Below are 16,530 nucleotides of genomic sequence, written 5' to 3'. Positions count from 1 at the left end.
CCCGCTGCGGGTCTCAAACGTGCTGATGGTGGAAAGGACTTTGAAGGCCCTCCTCTGAGGTGATAAGTACTTCATTTGATGACAAGACATGAGCCTGACTAATCAAAGAAGCTCATTTTCAGTGTTTACGAACTGCTTTTTTTTACAGGGCGTTCCATAGCCAGGGGTCCCTAGGGATTTACGTGTCAACGTGCTGATGCTCGCAAAGGAGCGATGTGATCTGGGAAGCTGATCTCGCTGCGTTTTCTGAGCATCTTCTTGGCTTGTGTAGCTGTGCTTCTGAAACAGGCTTAGGATGCGGGTGTGTTCTTTCCATCCCCACAGCGTTTATCAAGGAACAATAACTTGATCTAATTATTCATTTTTCTCGTCCATTGTGATGGGATGTCTCTTGTGACTGAAAAAATGAGGTCTAGAGGTGCTTAAGTATACTTTGTTTAAGAGAGTAGACACGCTGAAATAAGATGTTCAGAATTAATGGTACAGCTCTCATGATAATTTGAGTAGAGGTTTGGATGAAAAGTTAAAAATACAGGTGAAGTGAGTAATAATACAGAGATATAAAGAGCTGCTGCAATATGTCCCCTCGTTGTACTGAAAGGAAAATTAATCTCTGAGTAGTCAGAACGTGTCGGTGAAATAAGGGCTGTGAGGAGAGGGGAGTCTCTGCCAAGGCTGGTGTGGCAGAGCCGCAAAGCGGCGCTGGGGCCGTGGGGGCTTGGGCTGGCGTCACCTCTGTGCCCTGAGCGGCTCTGGTGAAACCGAGCATCTGCAGTCTGTGCATGGTGGTCTCTTGTTCTGTGAAAGCTCCAGGAGTGCATGCTCTTCTTAAATCTGCTATTGACTGTGCCTGTCAGGCAGCGTTAAGCTTTCTGTGACTGCTTTATCTGCCGAAACCTTGCTGCCTCCTTCTTCCCCATAGCCACGTTGGCTCAAGTAGGTCTTGTTTTGGGTTAGTCTTGAAATACAGCTGCGGCAGGAGGTGGTGAAGCTGTGCTCTGGGAAGGTCTGGCACCAGAAGGGTTGTTCTCTCTAGATTTTTGTGTGGGGGACACCAGGAGGACCCAGTGCCTGGCTAGCTGGTGTTAGTGTTATCAGCAGGCCTGTGGTTACAGATGTGCATGTGCCAAGGGGATGCGAAGAGAGAGATGAAATGAAGAGTTGCCTTGTGCTCTGCTGCTGAGAAATTCTAGCTGGGACCTGAAAAGCCTGGTGCGGTGTTGGAGACAGAGAAAGGCTGCTCTTGGCGTCCTTTTTGGTACAGCACCAGCAGCACTACAGTGCTGCGGTTTTCTTGCAAGTGCTTGTGCTTAGACGTGCCCATACAGCGCAGGTCCCCTGACAGGTAAAAAAATCTTTATTCAAGTTATGAGGCTGTTGGAAAACGCAACACTTGGAAATCCGTGATAGCCCTTGCGCAAGGGGAAGCGCAGTTGGCGAAGCGGAAGGGAGGGGGACATGCGGCGCGTGCAGCACGCGCTCTGGTCGCTGCGGTCCCCAAGAAGTCTCTCAGCTGTGCTGGGGTGGGCTCCTCAACAGCTGGAGGCGTGAATTGCGGGGGTCTGTGAGATGCAGAGGTTTGGGAGTGCACGTACTGCGGAATGGGGAGGTGTGGAGCCTGTCAAACTGGATTCAGCCCTTCGCAGGCTGCCGGTTGCTCTGTCTGACACAAGCCATTGCTGAGGCAGCATCCCACGGGGGTCTCGGAGGAGCCAGTTATTAATGTCCTCTCAGAAAAGTCTTTTCTGAATCTTAAAAGCTCAGAGCATAGCTCCCTATCCTGAACTAGAACTAGTATTGATGTGACCTTGTTAAGTGTAATCTCTGAGGCTCGGCTTGCTCTCTGTTAAAAGATAAACCAGAAGATGTTTTTTGTTTTTTTTTTTTTTGTTTTTTTTTGTTTTTTTTTTTTTAAAGCAGCCCCAGTGGGGCTTCTGTCTTTTTCTTTTGCCTTCGTCTTTTTCTATTTGGGATCGCTGAAGCTGGTGTTTGACTACAACCTGGTTCTGTACAGCACCAGGGCACGTGCGTAACTTTAAGTTTATGCTCAAATTCAAATCCATTATCTCCAAGTAGCGCACTTGACATAATGCGATTTCAAGTCGAGTTCTTACCGTCAGTTGCGACCTTCGACTCCACACTCTCCTGCAGTCGGTTTTAGAGCATCCATACAATGAACTGCTCGTTGTGTTTGGATTCTTTAAGTGGTACTGCGATCAAATTCACGCTAATCAAATTTCAGGGTGGTTAGAATTGGATCTTCTGTCTGCAAATATCTCCTGCCTCTATTCTAGGGCTTCTAGCTCGCTTTCTGACATTTTATTGATATGTTTTTTTTCTTTCTTTCTTTCCATGTAGAACCAAATTAAAGCAGGAATTGGGATTGTAAATAGATAATGATCCGTGAATGCAGATTAATCAGAGCCATCCATGTACAGTAATACTAATTGTGCCAAGGGAGGAATGCCTGAGTGAATGGTATAAATATTTAACGCCTAAATCCAATGTGAAATACAAGAGCAAGAAAAGAAGTAAAGAAATAGTTTAGTTGAGAACACCACACTTCACTGCTTTTGCTGAAAGAGGAGTTTTGATACCATTAACCTTTCTGCGTTATGCAATAAAGGAGTTGGAGGAGCTCTGTTTAGCGTGGAGGCTTCAATTTCGCTTAAGAATAAAACACCGTGGTACTCTGGTTAAAAACAATATTGGAAAGCGTCTGAGATAAAACCAGTTGCTTAAGAGATGCATTTTTCTCAGGCCCGGGGAACGCTGCAGGCAGCGTTCAGGGTGGGGTGGCCTGGGGACTGAGTGGGGCTTCAGAGCGAAGTTCTGCAAACGCTGCAGGTCCTTCTGACAGAGCAAGGACAGCGGACTGGCACCGGCTGCTGGCGGGGGAAACAACTGGTTAAGGAACGTGTTGGGAGTTATAGCTGAGTGTCTGGGGGGTTTTGGGTTCTTGGGTGGGTTTCCTGGAAGTTAAGAAGGACAGAAAGGTAAGTCTGGTTCCTGGTACAGGAGAAGAGGAAGCCTTTTTGTAGTGCACCGGGCCTGCTTCCGTGGCATAAATCCGCTTGGAAACAACAAAAAGTGCCTGGCACGCTCCTGTTTCTCTCTAGCTCTTTTAAAACTTGCGATCAAAATGTGAGTTCATCTTTTGTGCATGCTGGACCTCTCCTAAGGTAGTCCTCTGTGCCACGTTGCTACAGCACAGAGCTGGAACTTGCATCCTGATCACAAACGTGAGTAAATAAACTGGTCCACTGACCCCCGTCAACCACGAAATGACCCTGCTGCCCCTCAAGCAGCGTGATTTCTCTTTCTTCAGAGAAGAGCAGGACAGAAGCTCGCTCTTCCGTTTTTCTGGAGTGCTTGCCTGTGGAAATGGCCGTGGGGAGCCAGGAGCCTGCTGTCCTCAAAGCTCCCCGCACCTGTGCTGAAGCCTAGGTTTGATGTCTCTGTCGCAAAGGACCACGATGTAAAAAGCTAAAAAAAGCTGTTTCTCACGCAACCTTCCTGGCCTCAGCATCCTCTCTGGTTGCTTCCAGACTCAAAAAGGCAAAGCTTTGGAAACTGAATTTTTGGTGGAAGCTCAGTTTGACTCTTTCTTCATGTGACTGCAGGTTTAAGAAGATGCTTAATATAAAATGGGTACCAAATTCCCATCAGTGAGTAAGGATTATTGATTTTAATTTTGAAGTTCTTACATTGCTACTTAGTCATTCCAAAGCGTAAGATTTCCGTTAACGCTTTGCCGTATTCAGGAAGCTGAATATTTAATGAAGTGATTCATATCTCCTGGTGATGGTGGCAAGCAGGGGGCTGGGGGGAATGGACGCTCAGAGACTTGAAAAGTTTGGCAAGTTGATGATATTAAAAAAAAAAAAAAAAGAAAAGTCTGGAATATTGAAAAATAAAGTGGCAGAGGTCCAAAAGAGAAGGGCTTTTATGTACATGACTCACTGGACTATTAGAAATTCAGTCATTTATTGGGCTGATGGTAGGTGTTGAAAATTCAGGGCACATGATGTAGTACACAAGCATGCTGGGAATGTGGAATGGCATTTCGGCTTGTTTTAATTAGCTCTGTGCATTTCTAAATCTCTCTAATGTAGCTCCTCCCTTGTCTAGAAGACAGCAAGGCAGCGTTGGGTTTATAAAGAAAAATAATGTGACCTTGAGAAGCTGGCGGTACGAGTGCTGCGCGCTGCGTCTCAGCGCAGTCAGCGTCCTCTCCGGGAGCCCGTCGCAGGTTCATCATCTGCCGCTCTGTCTCGGGCTGCTGTCAGCCCGCCCGCGGGTTTAGCGGTGATAATTGGTGCTGCCTGGCATTACCCCCACGCACAGACAGGGCGGGGGGAGTTCCTGCAGGAGATTTGGGGTGTTTCTCTGGTTTTTGTGGCTGCTGTTGGCTCTTGCCTGCTGAGCATCCTTCCCGTTTCATTTGGGATTCAGCAGCAGCAGCCAGGGCGTTTGCATTCGAAGACCATGCAGCTGCTTCAGTTCAACTGTGTTTATCTGTAATTAAATATTCCATTATCAATTAACCATTAATGCTTCCTAATGGTTATTTTAAACCTGTGAGAGCCTTATGGTGAAAAGCTGGGGGTGAGGAACTGGAAGACAGGGATGCTCTCTTTTCGGTGGTGTGAGGTGGCCTGGCTGCTGGCGGAGTCCCGTGGAGCAGAAGGTGCAGCTTTGGGACTGAAGCGTGCACCTTCTAGCCTGTTCCCACCTTCAGCAGTGAAGAAAGTACAGTTGGCTTTTTTCTCCATTAGATGCTTCGTGTGTGTCAGTTTACAGCTGCCGTGGGGCTGGGGGAACAGCAGTGTTCCCAGATTAAATATTCCTTTACCACTGTGTACAGATTTCCCTCCTTGGAGTGTGTGAGGGCTGGGGGCTCAGTGCAGATACAGAGCCTGAGGTTACGTCTCTGCAAGCAATTAAGCTAATTAAGAAGACCTTTGTTTTCCTGAACTAATTCTATTAACTGGAATCAATTTTTTTTTTTTTTTCTTAAAAACCACTCCAAACCCCATGCTTCCACATGTCGCGTGGTGCGTTTCCGTGTGCTTCTCCCGGTGATTCCGTTGGGATTCCTGATGCGCAGCAGTGCTCTGCTGCTGGGACGCTCTGGTTTACCTGGGGGGTGTGGAAAGGAAGCAGCCTGCTCCTCTTTGCTGCTGCCGCCGCTGTCTTAGCTCTTGTTTCAGAGCAACATCCGAGTTGGGTGCCAATGGCCTGCAGGACTGGGCTCTAAACTGGCTCCAAATACCAAAACTGGTGTCCACCGCGCGCTGCCGAACTGCAGGAAGAAAAGGAGTAGGGAGATAGAAGGGGAAACAAGGGAGCCTGTTAGATTAGAGCCCCAGAGGATGCGCTCCGTGTGTGCTGGGAGTCTGAGCCGTGGTGGATATGGAAATGAGGACCTGATAGAGATTTCTTGGCTGATTTAGTCCTTTCAAAAAGCTGTCAATGTCTTAAGCAAATGACATACGGTGCTGATGAAAATTTCCATACAGGAAATTCAGGGAACCATTTTCCTTCACCCTAAATCTTCTGTATTTCTTTATAGCTGTGCAAAGTGGATGCAAAGCACCGCGGTTATGATTGATTGTTTTTCTCTACTCCTGCTTTTGCCTTCGGTAATTATTTATGCTATTGCTAAGGCAGCAAGAAGTGCAATCCATTAATTTTTCTAATTGATTTCCAAAGTGTTAATTCACTCCTCAAGTAGAATTCGAGCACTGCATGTATGCTGGATCCTTGGAAGTTAATAGTGGACTATTCACGTCCCTAAAATGAAGTGTATATGTGAGTTGGTTACCAATCTGTAAGCTACTGAATCCAAGGATATGCGTATTTTAAAAAATGGGACTGGGGGACAGGAGAGTGAAATTCTGCCTCGTTCAGGCAGGTTATTGTTCTCTAGTTCTTATATCAGGCAATTGAATTACTTGGCTCTGTGCAGTTATGAAAGTGAAATTTAGCTCTGCATACCTGAAGATCGTTTAGGAGAAGTTCGACTTGATTCAGAACGCACAGTAAAATAGCCTTCGGGGGCAAGAGTATTAAGTTTAAACATGTTGTCATAACAACCAGCTATAGGAACTTTCTCAGAATCGGTTTTAAGCATCCTGCGTTTGATCTCAGTCCAAAATATGTGTGTTTGAACTGTTATTTGAAAAAGTTTCACATTCAATTGGTTCAGCTGTCTCCGAGTTATCCAAGGATGGCAGAATGCCATATAGAATCCATTTTTATAATACCTTGTAATTCAAAAGGGTCCGCAAAATTGAGGTGAAAATAATCAATAGAGAAATGATCAGGAACAACCTTAAACGATTTTATAGTGTAAAGGATGTTTTCAGTCATGCTTTGTAATTATGCCAGATTCAGCCACAGGATGATACGAGGCTTGGAGTCTGTGCTGTAGGTGGCAGAGATGCATTAGTTATGCAGCGTAATCACCCTGCCGCTTCATTAACAAGTGGAGCAGGATCACATTGCGGTTCGTGTAACATTCATAAATAAGCTGCCAAGAGTCATCTTGGCTCCCTACTGTTTGCTTTAGGAAAAGGTAAGTTCACCTTTGGAGGTGTTTAGTTAAGGACTTCTTAAAATATTTCTGAGGCTCTCAGTTCTGCTGTTGAAAATGTGCAGTAATAAAATATGATGTATCCTTTGGAATGGCAGAGATTTTCAGAATCCTTTTACCTTCATCTAAAAACCATAGGTATCGGAATGCCAATTATTTTTAAATAACTGACAGTCTACGATTGAAAAATTAAACGAGCTTTTATTAACAATAATAGGATTCTGTAATAGCTTTTGCCACAGTAGTGGTGGTCTCCTTACCATGATATACCTCAATTCAGAGTGCTGTGACTTAGGTAAACATTGTTCCAGATTGAGACTTGGCATGTGACAGCTCAGCTGAGAATTATGATCTGGAGTTTAATAAAGCAAGCAGCATAATACTTTATTTAAAAAAAAAAAAAGTATAGAGAAGTACGGAGAGAACAGTTGCTGAAGGACTACTAATGGGCTGTGGAGCTTTCCACCTCGTGTTTGATGGCTGTAATCTTCTTCAGGTTGGGACAGATCATAAATCATTGCTTCTCGCTGTTTCTTTCCAGTAAAAGAAAATTGTTCTTGCAGTACTTTCTCTTCCTCAGTTAAACATACCTTTTTTAGCAGCATTAACCAGATATGAAGACAGAAACTGAATGAGCTTGGGGGTCGAGCTCATCTTGCATACCTTAGTATGTAAGGTTGTAGTGTGTCCGCTGAGATGATTTTGTTATTTCTGTGTGATATCTATAAGGTATGGAAGATGTCAGAGCTATGAGGCTCCGTTACTCTGGGGAAGCATGCAGAGCTTCTCAAGTTCATCTGTACCTTCCACTCTTTCTTTGTGGTGCGGGAGAAGACTGGCGCCTCTAGGCTGTCCAGCTGGACTGGTGTCACCTGTCTGGTACCACGGACATTGCGAGTATGCAGCTCAGCCCCTCGTACCCTTTGCCTTGGAAGGAAGGGATGGAAAGCCCTCTAGTTACACATGTGTACCCATCAGTGGGAAGACAAGTGAAGGAATGCAACCGTGGGGTGTACGAGGCGCTTTCTCTGAGCGTATGGTGCTCATTCAGAATTTCCTGTGTTCGTGTAGGAGGAGATTATCTGGAAATACAGGTATTTGGGGTATGATTCAAAATCATAGTAACGTTTGGCTGTTCTTGGTTGATTTCTTGCAGGTTTACTGGAATGAATTTGCCTGCCCCGGTTATCAGCAGTAAAAATTGGCTGCGGCTTCACTTCACGTCAGATGGCAACCACAGGCAGAAGGGGTTCAGTGCCCAGTATCAAGGTAAATGCCTACTGCCCAGTCTCACTGTTCACTGAGCGTTTAGCCAAACTTGGTTTTTCTAGGAACATACGGTTAACTTCCTGCATGATTCTTCTGTATCCTGTTAATTCTAATTGGGTGTCCAGGCCTTGTTGTGTGGAGAGCTACTGTTGGCAGTTGTTGGGAGGACAAACCCTTGAGAGCTACAGGAAAGTTCGTTTGCACAGTGTGCTTCGTTAGTAGATGTCTCTTTACCTGCAGTTTTGCAGAAGGCGCTGTGTGGGATGTGGTGATACAGGGTGCAGGAGGAGGGTGGGCTGGAGTTCCACAGAGACCGCGTCTGCATTTACACTCAGCTCAAGTGAGAGGTCACTGAACCCGCTTGGAATGAGGTGTGAACTGTTGCATGTTTACTGGTCATCCCTAGAAGGATGGAGTTCAGGATCGGGACCTGAAGATGCTGAGGGAGAGGAAGTACTTTGTCGCAGAGTAAAGCAGAGAAAAGAGCCTGTTGTGTTCTGAGGTTTGTAGGCAACCACAGCAAACTGCAATTGTGTGGCCTGTTTGGGACCAAATGGTCACCAAAACAGGTGGGTTTGAGGGTGTTCCTTAGAACTGCTGACACCATTCTCTCTGCGGACTTTGAAGGGCTGTGTGGGTGCGGTGGTGAAGCACTGCTTCAGGCAGCCGGCTCTGGGGACAGGCTCAGGGAGAGGGAAAATGAAGCAGGGATGACATCCAGCTCCTCATCCACCCCCAGAGGTTTGTGTTGCTCAGCAGCTTTCCTCAAAAGGAAGAAACAGGGCTTTGAGAAAAAGTACGGTAGCCCTGGACTGACAGGAGCAAGCTGAAGTGGAGAGGAGTTTCCTCCAGTGAATCTGCGGGCTTGCCCTGTGTTTGTTCCCTGTTTGGTTAGTCGTAGCAGTGTTGTCGTGGCCTCAACGTGGGCTTTACTTTAAGAATCACCATTGTTATCTGACATCGATTGCTTTCCTTTAACATGCAAATCACTTTAAACTATAAGAAAAAACCCTTTGTTTTTTGTGTAACACAGTGGCTGTATGCAGCGATGGCTTTTGGTGTGACATTTTCCTTTGCTGTCATGATTGCTCCTTTCTATTAAAACACCTGTCTGAATCATCCCTTTTTCTTAAATAAAAAGTAAAGATTAATATTGTAATTTCCTCTGATTAGATAAATGTCAGGAGGTTCTAATCTAGCACACTCCTTGGGAGCTGTTTTGTTAGGTATAATGAACGGGGCTTTTGTGTGTTGAGTGGTGAGAAGATGAACTTAAAAATGAGCTCTTGAAACGGCACTGAGGCAGGACCTCTGTCTAGCTGGCAAAGGAAGTCTGACACTTCGTTCCTTGCACATTTGCTGGTTTTTGTGGAGTTTGTCAGGTTCTTTCTCTCTGTTAGGGAAGCCTTCAATACATAAACAAAAACCAAACCAGCACCCGGGTGTAAAGACGGGATGTTTGCAGTCAGTGTAATGTGTGACTGTAGAACGTTAGAGATACCCATGCAACTTCAGAAAACACAGCGTAACCCTTGTCCTAGGAACATAACCATGTTTGAACAGAAGTATTTTAATGATGATAAATATATACAAAATAGGATATGTAATGGCATATCAAGTAGAGCAACTAAAATGTGTTTTCCAGCAGCAAAGATGAAGCAAACCCCAGGACTGTCCAGGAGAAGGAAGAGAGGGTTAGGATGAATTTAATTTGTTGTCTGTTTTCTGAAGACGTGTATATACATCATTTATTAACATCCTGTGTCCACTGAGACAGTATCTGGCTTTGCTGATAATCTATAAGAAAATAATTTCCGTTCCAGTTTATTTAACGTTGATACTTAGTTTTAGCAGAACACTGTCTTTGTATGTTCTGTTCAGCTCTTTCTAATCCATCGCTAATTTAGAAATCTCTTTATGAATGTGGGAGCAAGGTTAGATATAATCAGCCTGTATACAGGCTTTGTTGAATACAATAAATGTGTTCCCTTCCGAGGGAGTGAAAATATTTTTCCTTTTCCCTTTGACGTAAGGTGAATCTTGCATTCTTGTATTTTCCCTACACCCTGTAAAAGCAAATAAATGGGACTGTAGAGAGATTGGTGCATTGATCTTCCTTCCTCCCACTCCTGCCTGCCTTCCCCAAAAGGTGCTGTGTACCTGCAGGTGGTAAGAAAATAAGCCAGAAATGCCTTACTTGAGACATGTGCCAGCGCAGCCAGGTGTCCCCACCGTCCCCTCTGTCAGCGTAGCGATAAGGTGCTGTAAGTGAGGTCATGAAAAAGCTGCGGAATTTCAAGTGATGCTGAACAGATCGAAATAATGCTCTGCCTGCTGTAGTCCATCTCTCCACATTTTATTGCATACCTTGGATCGCCAGTTGCTTTTTAGCTGATTGTTGCCAACAAATAATTGCATCTTTTATTGATCTCCTCGCCCCGTTCCCCTCCCCTTCTGTCCTCTGCCCTTGGGTAGAAAGATGAATGTGGGCGAGTTTGAGCCCGTAAGCAGTGCAGGGCACCAGCAGACCTGTCGCCTTTGATAACGGTCTGACGAGCTGTCCCTTGCACGCACGGCACCACAGAAATGGCTTTTAAGCATATGTGCTTAATTTTTGACAGATCTGCCAGTCTTCATCTTGGATTCCACCTTTGGGCTGCGAAGGGTTTGTAGTTCATGCTGTGGAACCTGTTGGGTCTCCTGGGCAATCTGGAGACAGAGACGGGAACATTCGGGTGCTGGTGGCAGGCTCTGAGTCCGAAGGAGCCGGTGCGTGGACTTGGCTAATGGAGGGCGTGAGTGAGGTGAGGGCCTCGTTGTGCTGGATGCTGTGCAAACGTAGAGGAATTTGAAAATGGTTTTCGTTTGAGGGAAGGTGTTTCTTTTCATCTCCAACCTGAGTAAGAATCCCTGTGAGCAACCTGCCATGGTGTCCCCGATGATCCCAGAACACTGCAGCAGGAGAGAAGAGGTTCAGGCAAGCCTGTATCTAATAGCAATCTCTCAGCAAGGGGAGCAGAGGTTCACAGAATAGATTTTTTTGCTGAGATGCTATTTTTCAAAGCAAAAATAAATAAATGTCTCCTTAAATTCTCATTTAGAGCAACATGAAACTGTTTAAAAGAAACACCACTGGCAGCCTGCTTGCTGGAAAAGCTTTGTAATGTCAGCTTTCAAGTTTGACAGGACGCTGAGTATTCCATTAGATCTATTGGATACGTGTGAGCAGCAAAACCTTCCAGAAAACAGAGCAAGTTCTGTTCATCCAATTATCCTGACACTGGCCTTTGTAGTACTGTTCCACATTTGAGCTTATAAACAAAATAGACTTTCATGTACCAGATTTTTGAGGGCATAGAGTAGGAGAATTGGTTTGGGTTTTTTTTTTTTTTAAAGCAAGTGATATTGTATTCTGACTTGTTCTAATCTAATTGAGTAATTTATAAAGCTTGACTTTCATCATTATGTCTCCATGTCGCAAACAAAATGAAGGATTAAGACGAGAGTATTATAGTTATCTCTCTTTATCAATTATTGTTGAAAGAGACATGATGCAATTAGGGGAGTGTATACTTCACGGGTAATGCAGTTTGGTCTCTGTGTTTCAGGATTGGTCCTTAGTAATGAATGCTTGGTTGCTGCTGCTTGTTCTCATTACCGTTGGCTGTTTTGGAGCTAGGCTTTCCATTAGTCACAAATGTGGAGTGGGGCCGTGTCTTACGGGTTCTGGAAGGCAGGGATGAATATGGACAAGCCTTTAAGTGTGTCCTTTATAAACAATTGCAATTGTGTGCGAGGCCCAGACGTGTTGAAGCCACGAACTCTCCGTGCCGATTGTGTCTGTGCTTGGGGGCATTCAGCAGCCCTGTGAAATCGGTGGAGGCTGCCGCAGTTCAGCGGTCAGCGTGCCCTGGTGAGGAGTGCTGAGCCTCCCAGGGACGCGTTGTCCCGTCGGCATCGATACGGAGCGTGTAGAGGATTGGTGATGGGAAAGCTCTGTTTGTCTTTTGGGGATGCGTGCTCGCTGTGTTACGCAGCAATCCAGGCCTGTGCTTTTCTGTGTGTGGCGAGGAGACACGTTCACCGGTGATTTTATAAAGTAACTTGCCATGGGAAGTTGTGGAGAATATAAATATGAAAATGACTTTTGTAAAGCTGCTCTCTCACTGATGGTGCCCCAAAGCACTGTACAGGGCAATGAATTAGATACTGCAAACTCAGGAACACTGCACATCCCGCAGCAGCTCCAGGTTAGCTGTAGGTACTCGGGCTGGACTGCGTGTTATCGACTGGGAGGGAACGCTGGCTGTGGCTGTGAGGTTATCCCTGTATTTGGCGAGTGCCAGGGAATCGCCATCCGCAGCGCTGTGGGGGTGAGCAGAGCGGGACCCCCAGCTGCTGTGTCCTGGTGACAGCCCGAGTGCCGCCGCAGCGTCAGCGAGAGGCCCAGGCCTGGCGCCCTGCTGTCCTGCCTGGGGCTGGTCCTGCGCCCTTCGGCACAGCCTTGCGTTTCTCTCGTGCGTTTTAAAGCTGACGCTGTTCCAGCTGAGGCAGAAATTGTTCCAGACTTGCCAAGAAATTTCAGCTTCTGCAGCCCCGTGTCCTTTTCTTTGGTCCCTTGATATACAGTGTGTTTGTTGAAAACCTCGAGGTCAGACTGCAAATGTCACAGAATTATCGTACCGTGACCTGGAGGAATACGTGGCCGTTTGGGGCATTCTGAGACCTCCTTGAGCATTTGCAGGTGGATTACGGTAAAAAAAAGAACTAGGTGTGCATTAGATTTACTTTGAAAGTGGCATACTGTTAATATTTTTTCCCTTAAGGTAAAAAACACCCAACAGATTAAAGATACTAATATTAGTAAGAAAGACATGAATAACATAAACTTTTCCTCATGAATATTTTCTTTAAGCTAATGTGGACCTCAGTTTGAAGTTATAACTGCTTTATTTAAAGAGAAAGCAAAAAGCTGTAACCAGGAGATAAACAAAAAGCTCCAAGCTAACTTCTAGCGCACAAAAGCAGTACCTTAGCTAAGCTGCAAGGAATAATGCTTGACGTCTCCCTGTCTGGAGCTCCTGCAAACGGATGTTACAAACAGTTGGATTTTTTAAGCCAGAAAAGCATGATTAAAAAAAAAAAACTTGTTAGTTATATCAGTAATTTTTCGTGACAACTTTGTCTTAGAAATGTGATCATTTAGGGATGAAAGTATGACAAGATAAAGAACAAAAAAGAACAGTTTGAAGTGGAAGATGGACTGTTTTTCTCCGTAGAGAAGGACTGGCTCATCAGAAAAAGGATCCTGTAAAGTGATTTGGACACCGTGCTTTCTGCTGTGAAGTTATTCTTTAACCACATTAACTTCAAACACGCCAGTAAGAATTCTGCTGTGTGTTAGTCAAAAGTATCTGTGTGCACGCTGCAGGAAGCCTTTGTCTCTCTACCGGTATCCAGATGGCTTTGGCAGTGTGGGTTTTGTGTGAAAAACCCTCTTGTGTGGAGAGAACCTCAGTGACAGCCAAGTCCAGATAATAAAAACAAACAGCTGCTCAGTTACGCGGGGAATTTTCGGACTGCGAGGAAGGATGGGACTATCTTGGCGATGGAGGGATAGGAATCTTGTTGCTACCCTTGTGTTTTCTCATCTTCTGGCTGAGATTTAGAGCAGGGGGGTGGATGGTCACAACAGGAGCTCTGGTAGAGTTGCTGTGCGGGTTTTATAATCCATGTGCCCGTGGCTTTTCGTAGTGGGTCTGTAAATTTATACTTCTCTTCGCCAATAGTATGGTTTTACTATGGCCCTGCTTTCTGCTATTTCACTGCCTTTTTGAGTCTACTGTTTATGCAGATCCTGTGTACAACTTTTAGGTGATGGGATGTTCATTTGAGCGCCGTGTTCCCCGAGAAGCAGAGAATGGCTTTACTGTACAATGTATTTGTGGGATAACTGCCTCGGTGGCACTGGGTGAAACTAACTCAGCGTTTTACTCTTGTGATCCCTGAAGTTTTAGAGCTTCCCTTTTGTCTGTATCCCGTTTTTAGTATGCTAAGCAAAACAGCATGGTTATGGAGGGATGGGGGTTATGTGCCCCATTTTTATGTTCAAATTGGGTCAGCTTGGCTCAGATCCGCAGAGACACCAGTCTTCACCTGAGAAGGTGAATGAACAGGGGACCCTCATGGTTTTGAGGGATTGGGGTAAGTTGTCAGAGCTGTAAGGGCAGGATGCAGGGTAACCTGCATGGGGAGTGGTGTACAACTGTTGCTTCACTTTCTTTTTAAGTAATTTCTAATGCTTAGCTAAATGCTTTCCTTGTCTTTTGTTTTGTTTTGTATCTGCCTCTGTAGTCAAAAAGCAAATGGAACTGAAGTCCAGAGGGGTGAAGCTGATGCCCAGCAAGGACAACAACCAGAAGACATCAGTGTGTAAGTGTTTTGCCTCCTCCTTGTGCTTTCTACAATGATCTCCTTGAACATTTCATTTGACTTTCCAGTAATCGCTAAAACTTTGTCACTCTTAAAAGTTTTAATGCCTTTCCCTCTCTTCCCTCTGCATTACTGCATCACTTCCTTCCAGTGCTCTATTCACAAGCATATACTAACTCGGTGACGTGGGGACGGAGGGGATCGGTGCGTGTGTGTGTAATATATACCGTGTGCTTCTGCAATGACAGGCTGGGGTTCGGGACTTCCGTCATCTCTTGGTGTGGGAAGTGTCAAACTGTAAACAATTTTGAAAACTGAGTTCGTGTTACTGTTGTAAAACTAGGAGCAGGGATAAGGAATCACACAAATCTATTAGAAAATCTGCGGAGGCAATAGCAGTCTTTTGCTTTCTCTTTGCGCTTTATTTAATTGTCCTGGCAGGAGAATTGTAGCACTGCTGTGTAAGAGCTTATAATACTGATTTTTGCGGTCTCCTGGTTAGTTACTTGCTGTCAGTGTGTGTAGTGGTTGATACGTTAGAGGTGCGTGCGGAATGTCACTGCCACCGGTGTGTTTTCCTCCTGCAGGAGGTAAATCCATTAGGTCCATTCATCTTTACATTAGATTCATTCAAATCAGAAGCAAGACTCATAGTTTCTTCATGCATATGACTGGACAGATGAGTGGGCTCTTAGGGGACTCTGAAATTAAACAGGAGGGATTTGAGTTACCTTGAGTTTATATTTTATATAAATTCAACTAGGAGCAGAATGTGGCATTTTTAAAACAGTTCTTGGAGGAGAGGATGTAATTGCTCGTTTTGTCACATGGCCCATTACACTCATCAAAGAGGTGCCGTTGGACATTTCACTCGCCTGAGTTTTGGATGCAAAATTCAGTTAAGAAAAATGTATGAACTGAATTTAAAACATCACTTGCTGTCTGTCTGAAATGAAAATGGCTCACGTCTAGGCTCACGTAAGAGTGCTTATAGTCTCCAGTTGCTCAGGAGCAAGGCCCAACAAGGTAACTAAATAGCAGGCTGTGAATTGTCCAAAATCTCTGGAGCAGAAAATGGTGGGACATGTTTAGAGAAAATTAATTCAATTTTTAATAAAAACCCTGTATGCAAGACGCTTCTGGTCCTATGATGTATTCTTACCAAGAGGAATTTAATTGTAGTAAATATTTCAGTTCGCTTAGAATGAAATTCTGTTGGAAAATATCACTAGCCTTGCGTGGGCACTGGAGACAAGAGGACGTGTCTGGAGTGGGATGGCTGCTGTCTTGGCTCCTGGGAAATGTGGGGAAGGGAGTCTTCACCGAGTGAAAAATGTTAGCCTGGTGTGGAGTCACTGATTCACTGCATGTAAGTACTGTGATATTGAGAATATATAGGATTCCCATTTCTCCTTCCTGGGAGTGCTGGGCTGCTTCCCTGGAGCACTCTTACCTGTTGGTAATGACCTTTCTCAGCGCTGTCCCTGCCCGGGGCTGCTGGGAAAGGCACTGAAGGCTGAGTAAGAGACTTTCCTATCTAGGTAGCCTGCTCTGTCCCCGTCATGCTCCAGTTTTGAGGATAAAACTGTAGGAAGTTCTTGTTGCCTCTGCCTGGTTTATCCTCACCCAGTGGAGAGCAGGCTTCTGTCGTCAAAGCTGTCAATTCAGCATCTTGTGCAGTGCTAATCTTGTCATATTTGATAAGGCAAAACAGAGCGTAGGAAGGCAGCTTAGTCTGAAAGCTATTAAGCTGTAATAATGTAGATGGTGATAGTGCTGTAGCCCAAATTCTGTTCCCTTGCCAGCATGGTGCTTGCCACAGCCCCTGTGCCTCCAGCTCCTCCCGCGTGCTCTGCTCTCAGCAAGGGCTGAATCGCAGACCCCGATTAACCTCTATCTTGCACAGCCTTCTGCTGTCACACTTCTGTTACAGCAAATTTCCAACTTCAGAAATGCTGATGCTGGAGAAGGTGTCTCCAGAAAATGGTTCATTTTCAGAAAATGGAACCCAAGACGTTACCTTCTTTTTTTTTTTTTTTTTTTTTTGCTTCCTGCTCTTTGGATTTTTGTGGCTAGCCATGCCCCTTGTCTCACGCTTTCGTGAGCTGATGAGTCTGCATATGCATCAGAGATAACGATACAGGTGGGACAGGCTGTGGGAGATCTGTGAGGTTTGCTAGTGTTGCTCTTGTTTCATCTGGCACAAACAGCACAAATGTAGAAATTTGTGT

General features: G+C 45.2%; 1 protein-coding gene across 1 annotated transcript in view; it reads left to right on the top strand.

Moving 5' to 3' along the window:
- CSMD2 (CUB and Sushi multiple domains 2) overlaps positions 1-16,530 on the top strand; it is a 288,643-nt gene that overhangs the window by 116,463 nt on the left and 155,650 nt on the right. Inside the window, exons 6-7 of the mRNA XM_086764833.1 lie at positions 7,755-7,867; positions 14,222-14,299. Of these exons, the coding sequence (XP_086620959.1) occupies positions 7,755-7,867; positions 14,222-14,299 (191 nt within the window). The remainder of the gene's footprint in view (positions 1-7,754; positions 7,868-14,221; positions 14,300-16,530) is intronic.

Source organism: Chlamydotis macqueenii, chromosome 22 (genome assembly GCF_036417535.1).
Source record: "Chlamydotis macqueenii isolate bChlMac1 chromosome 22, bChlMac1.mat, whole genome shotgun sequence".
In the NCBI taxonomy this organism is placed as follows: domain Eukaryota; kingdom Metazoa; phylum Chordata; class Aves; order Otidiformes; family Otididae; genus Chlamydotis; species Chlamydotis macqueenii.
This window is presented reverse-complemented; position numbering and strand designations above follow the sequence as displayed.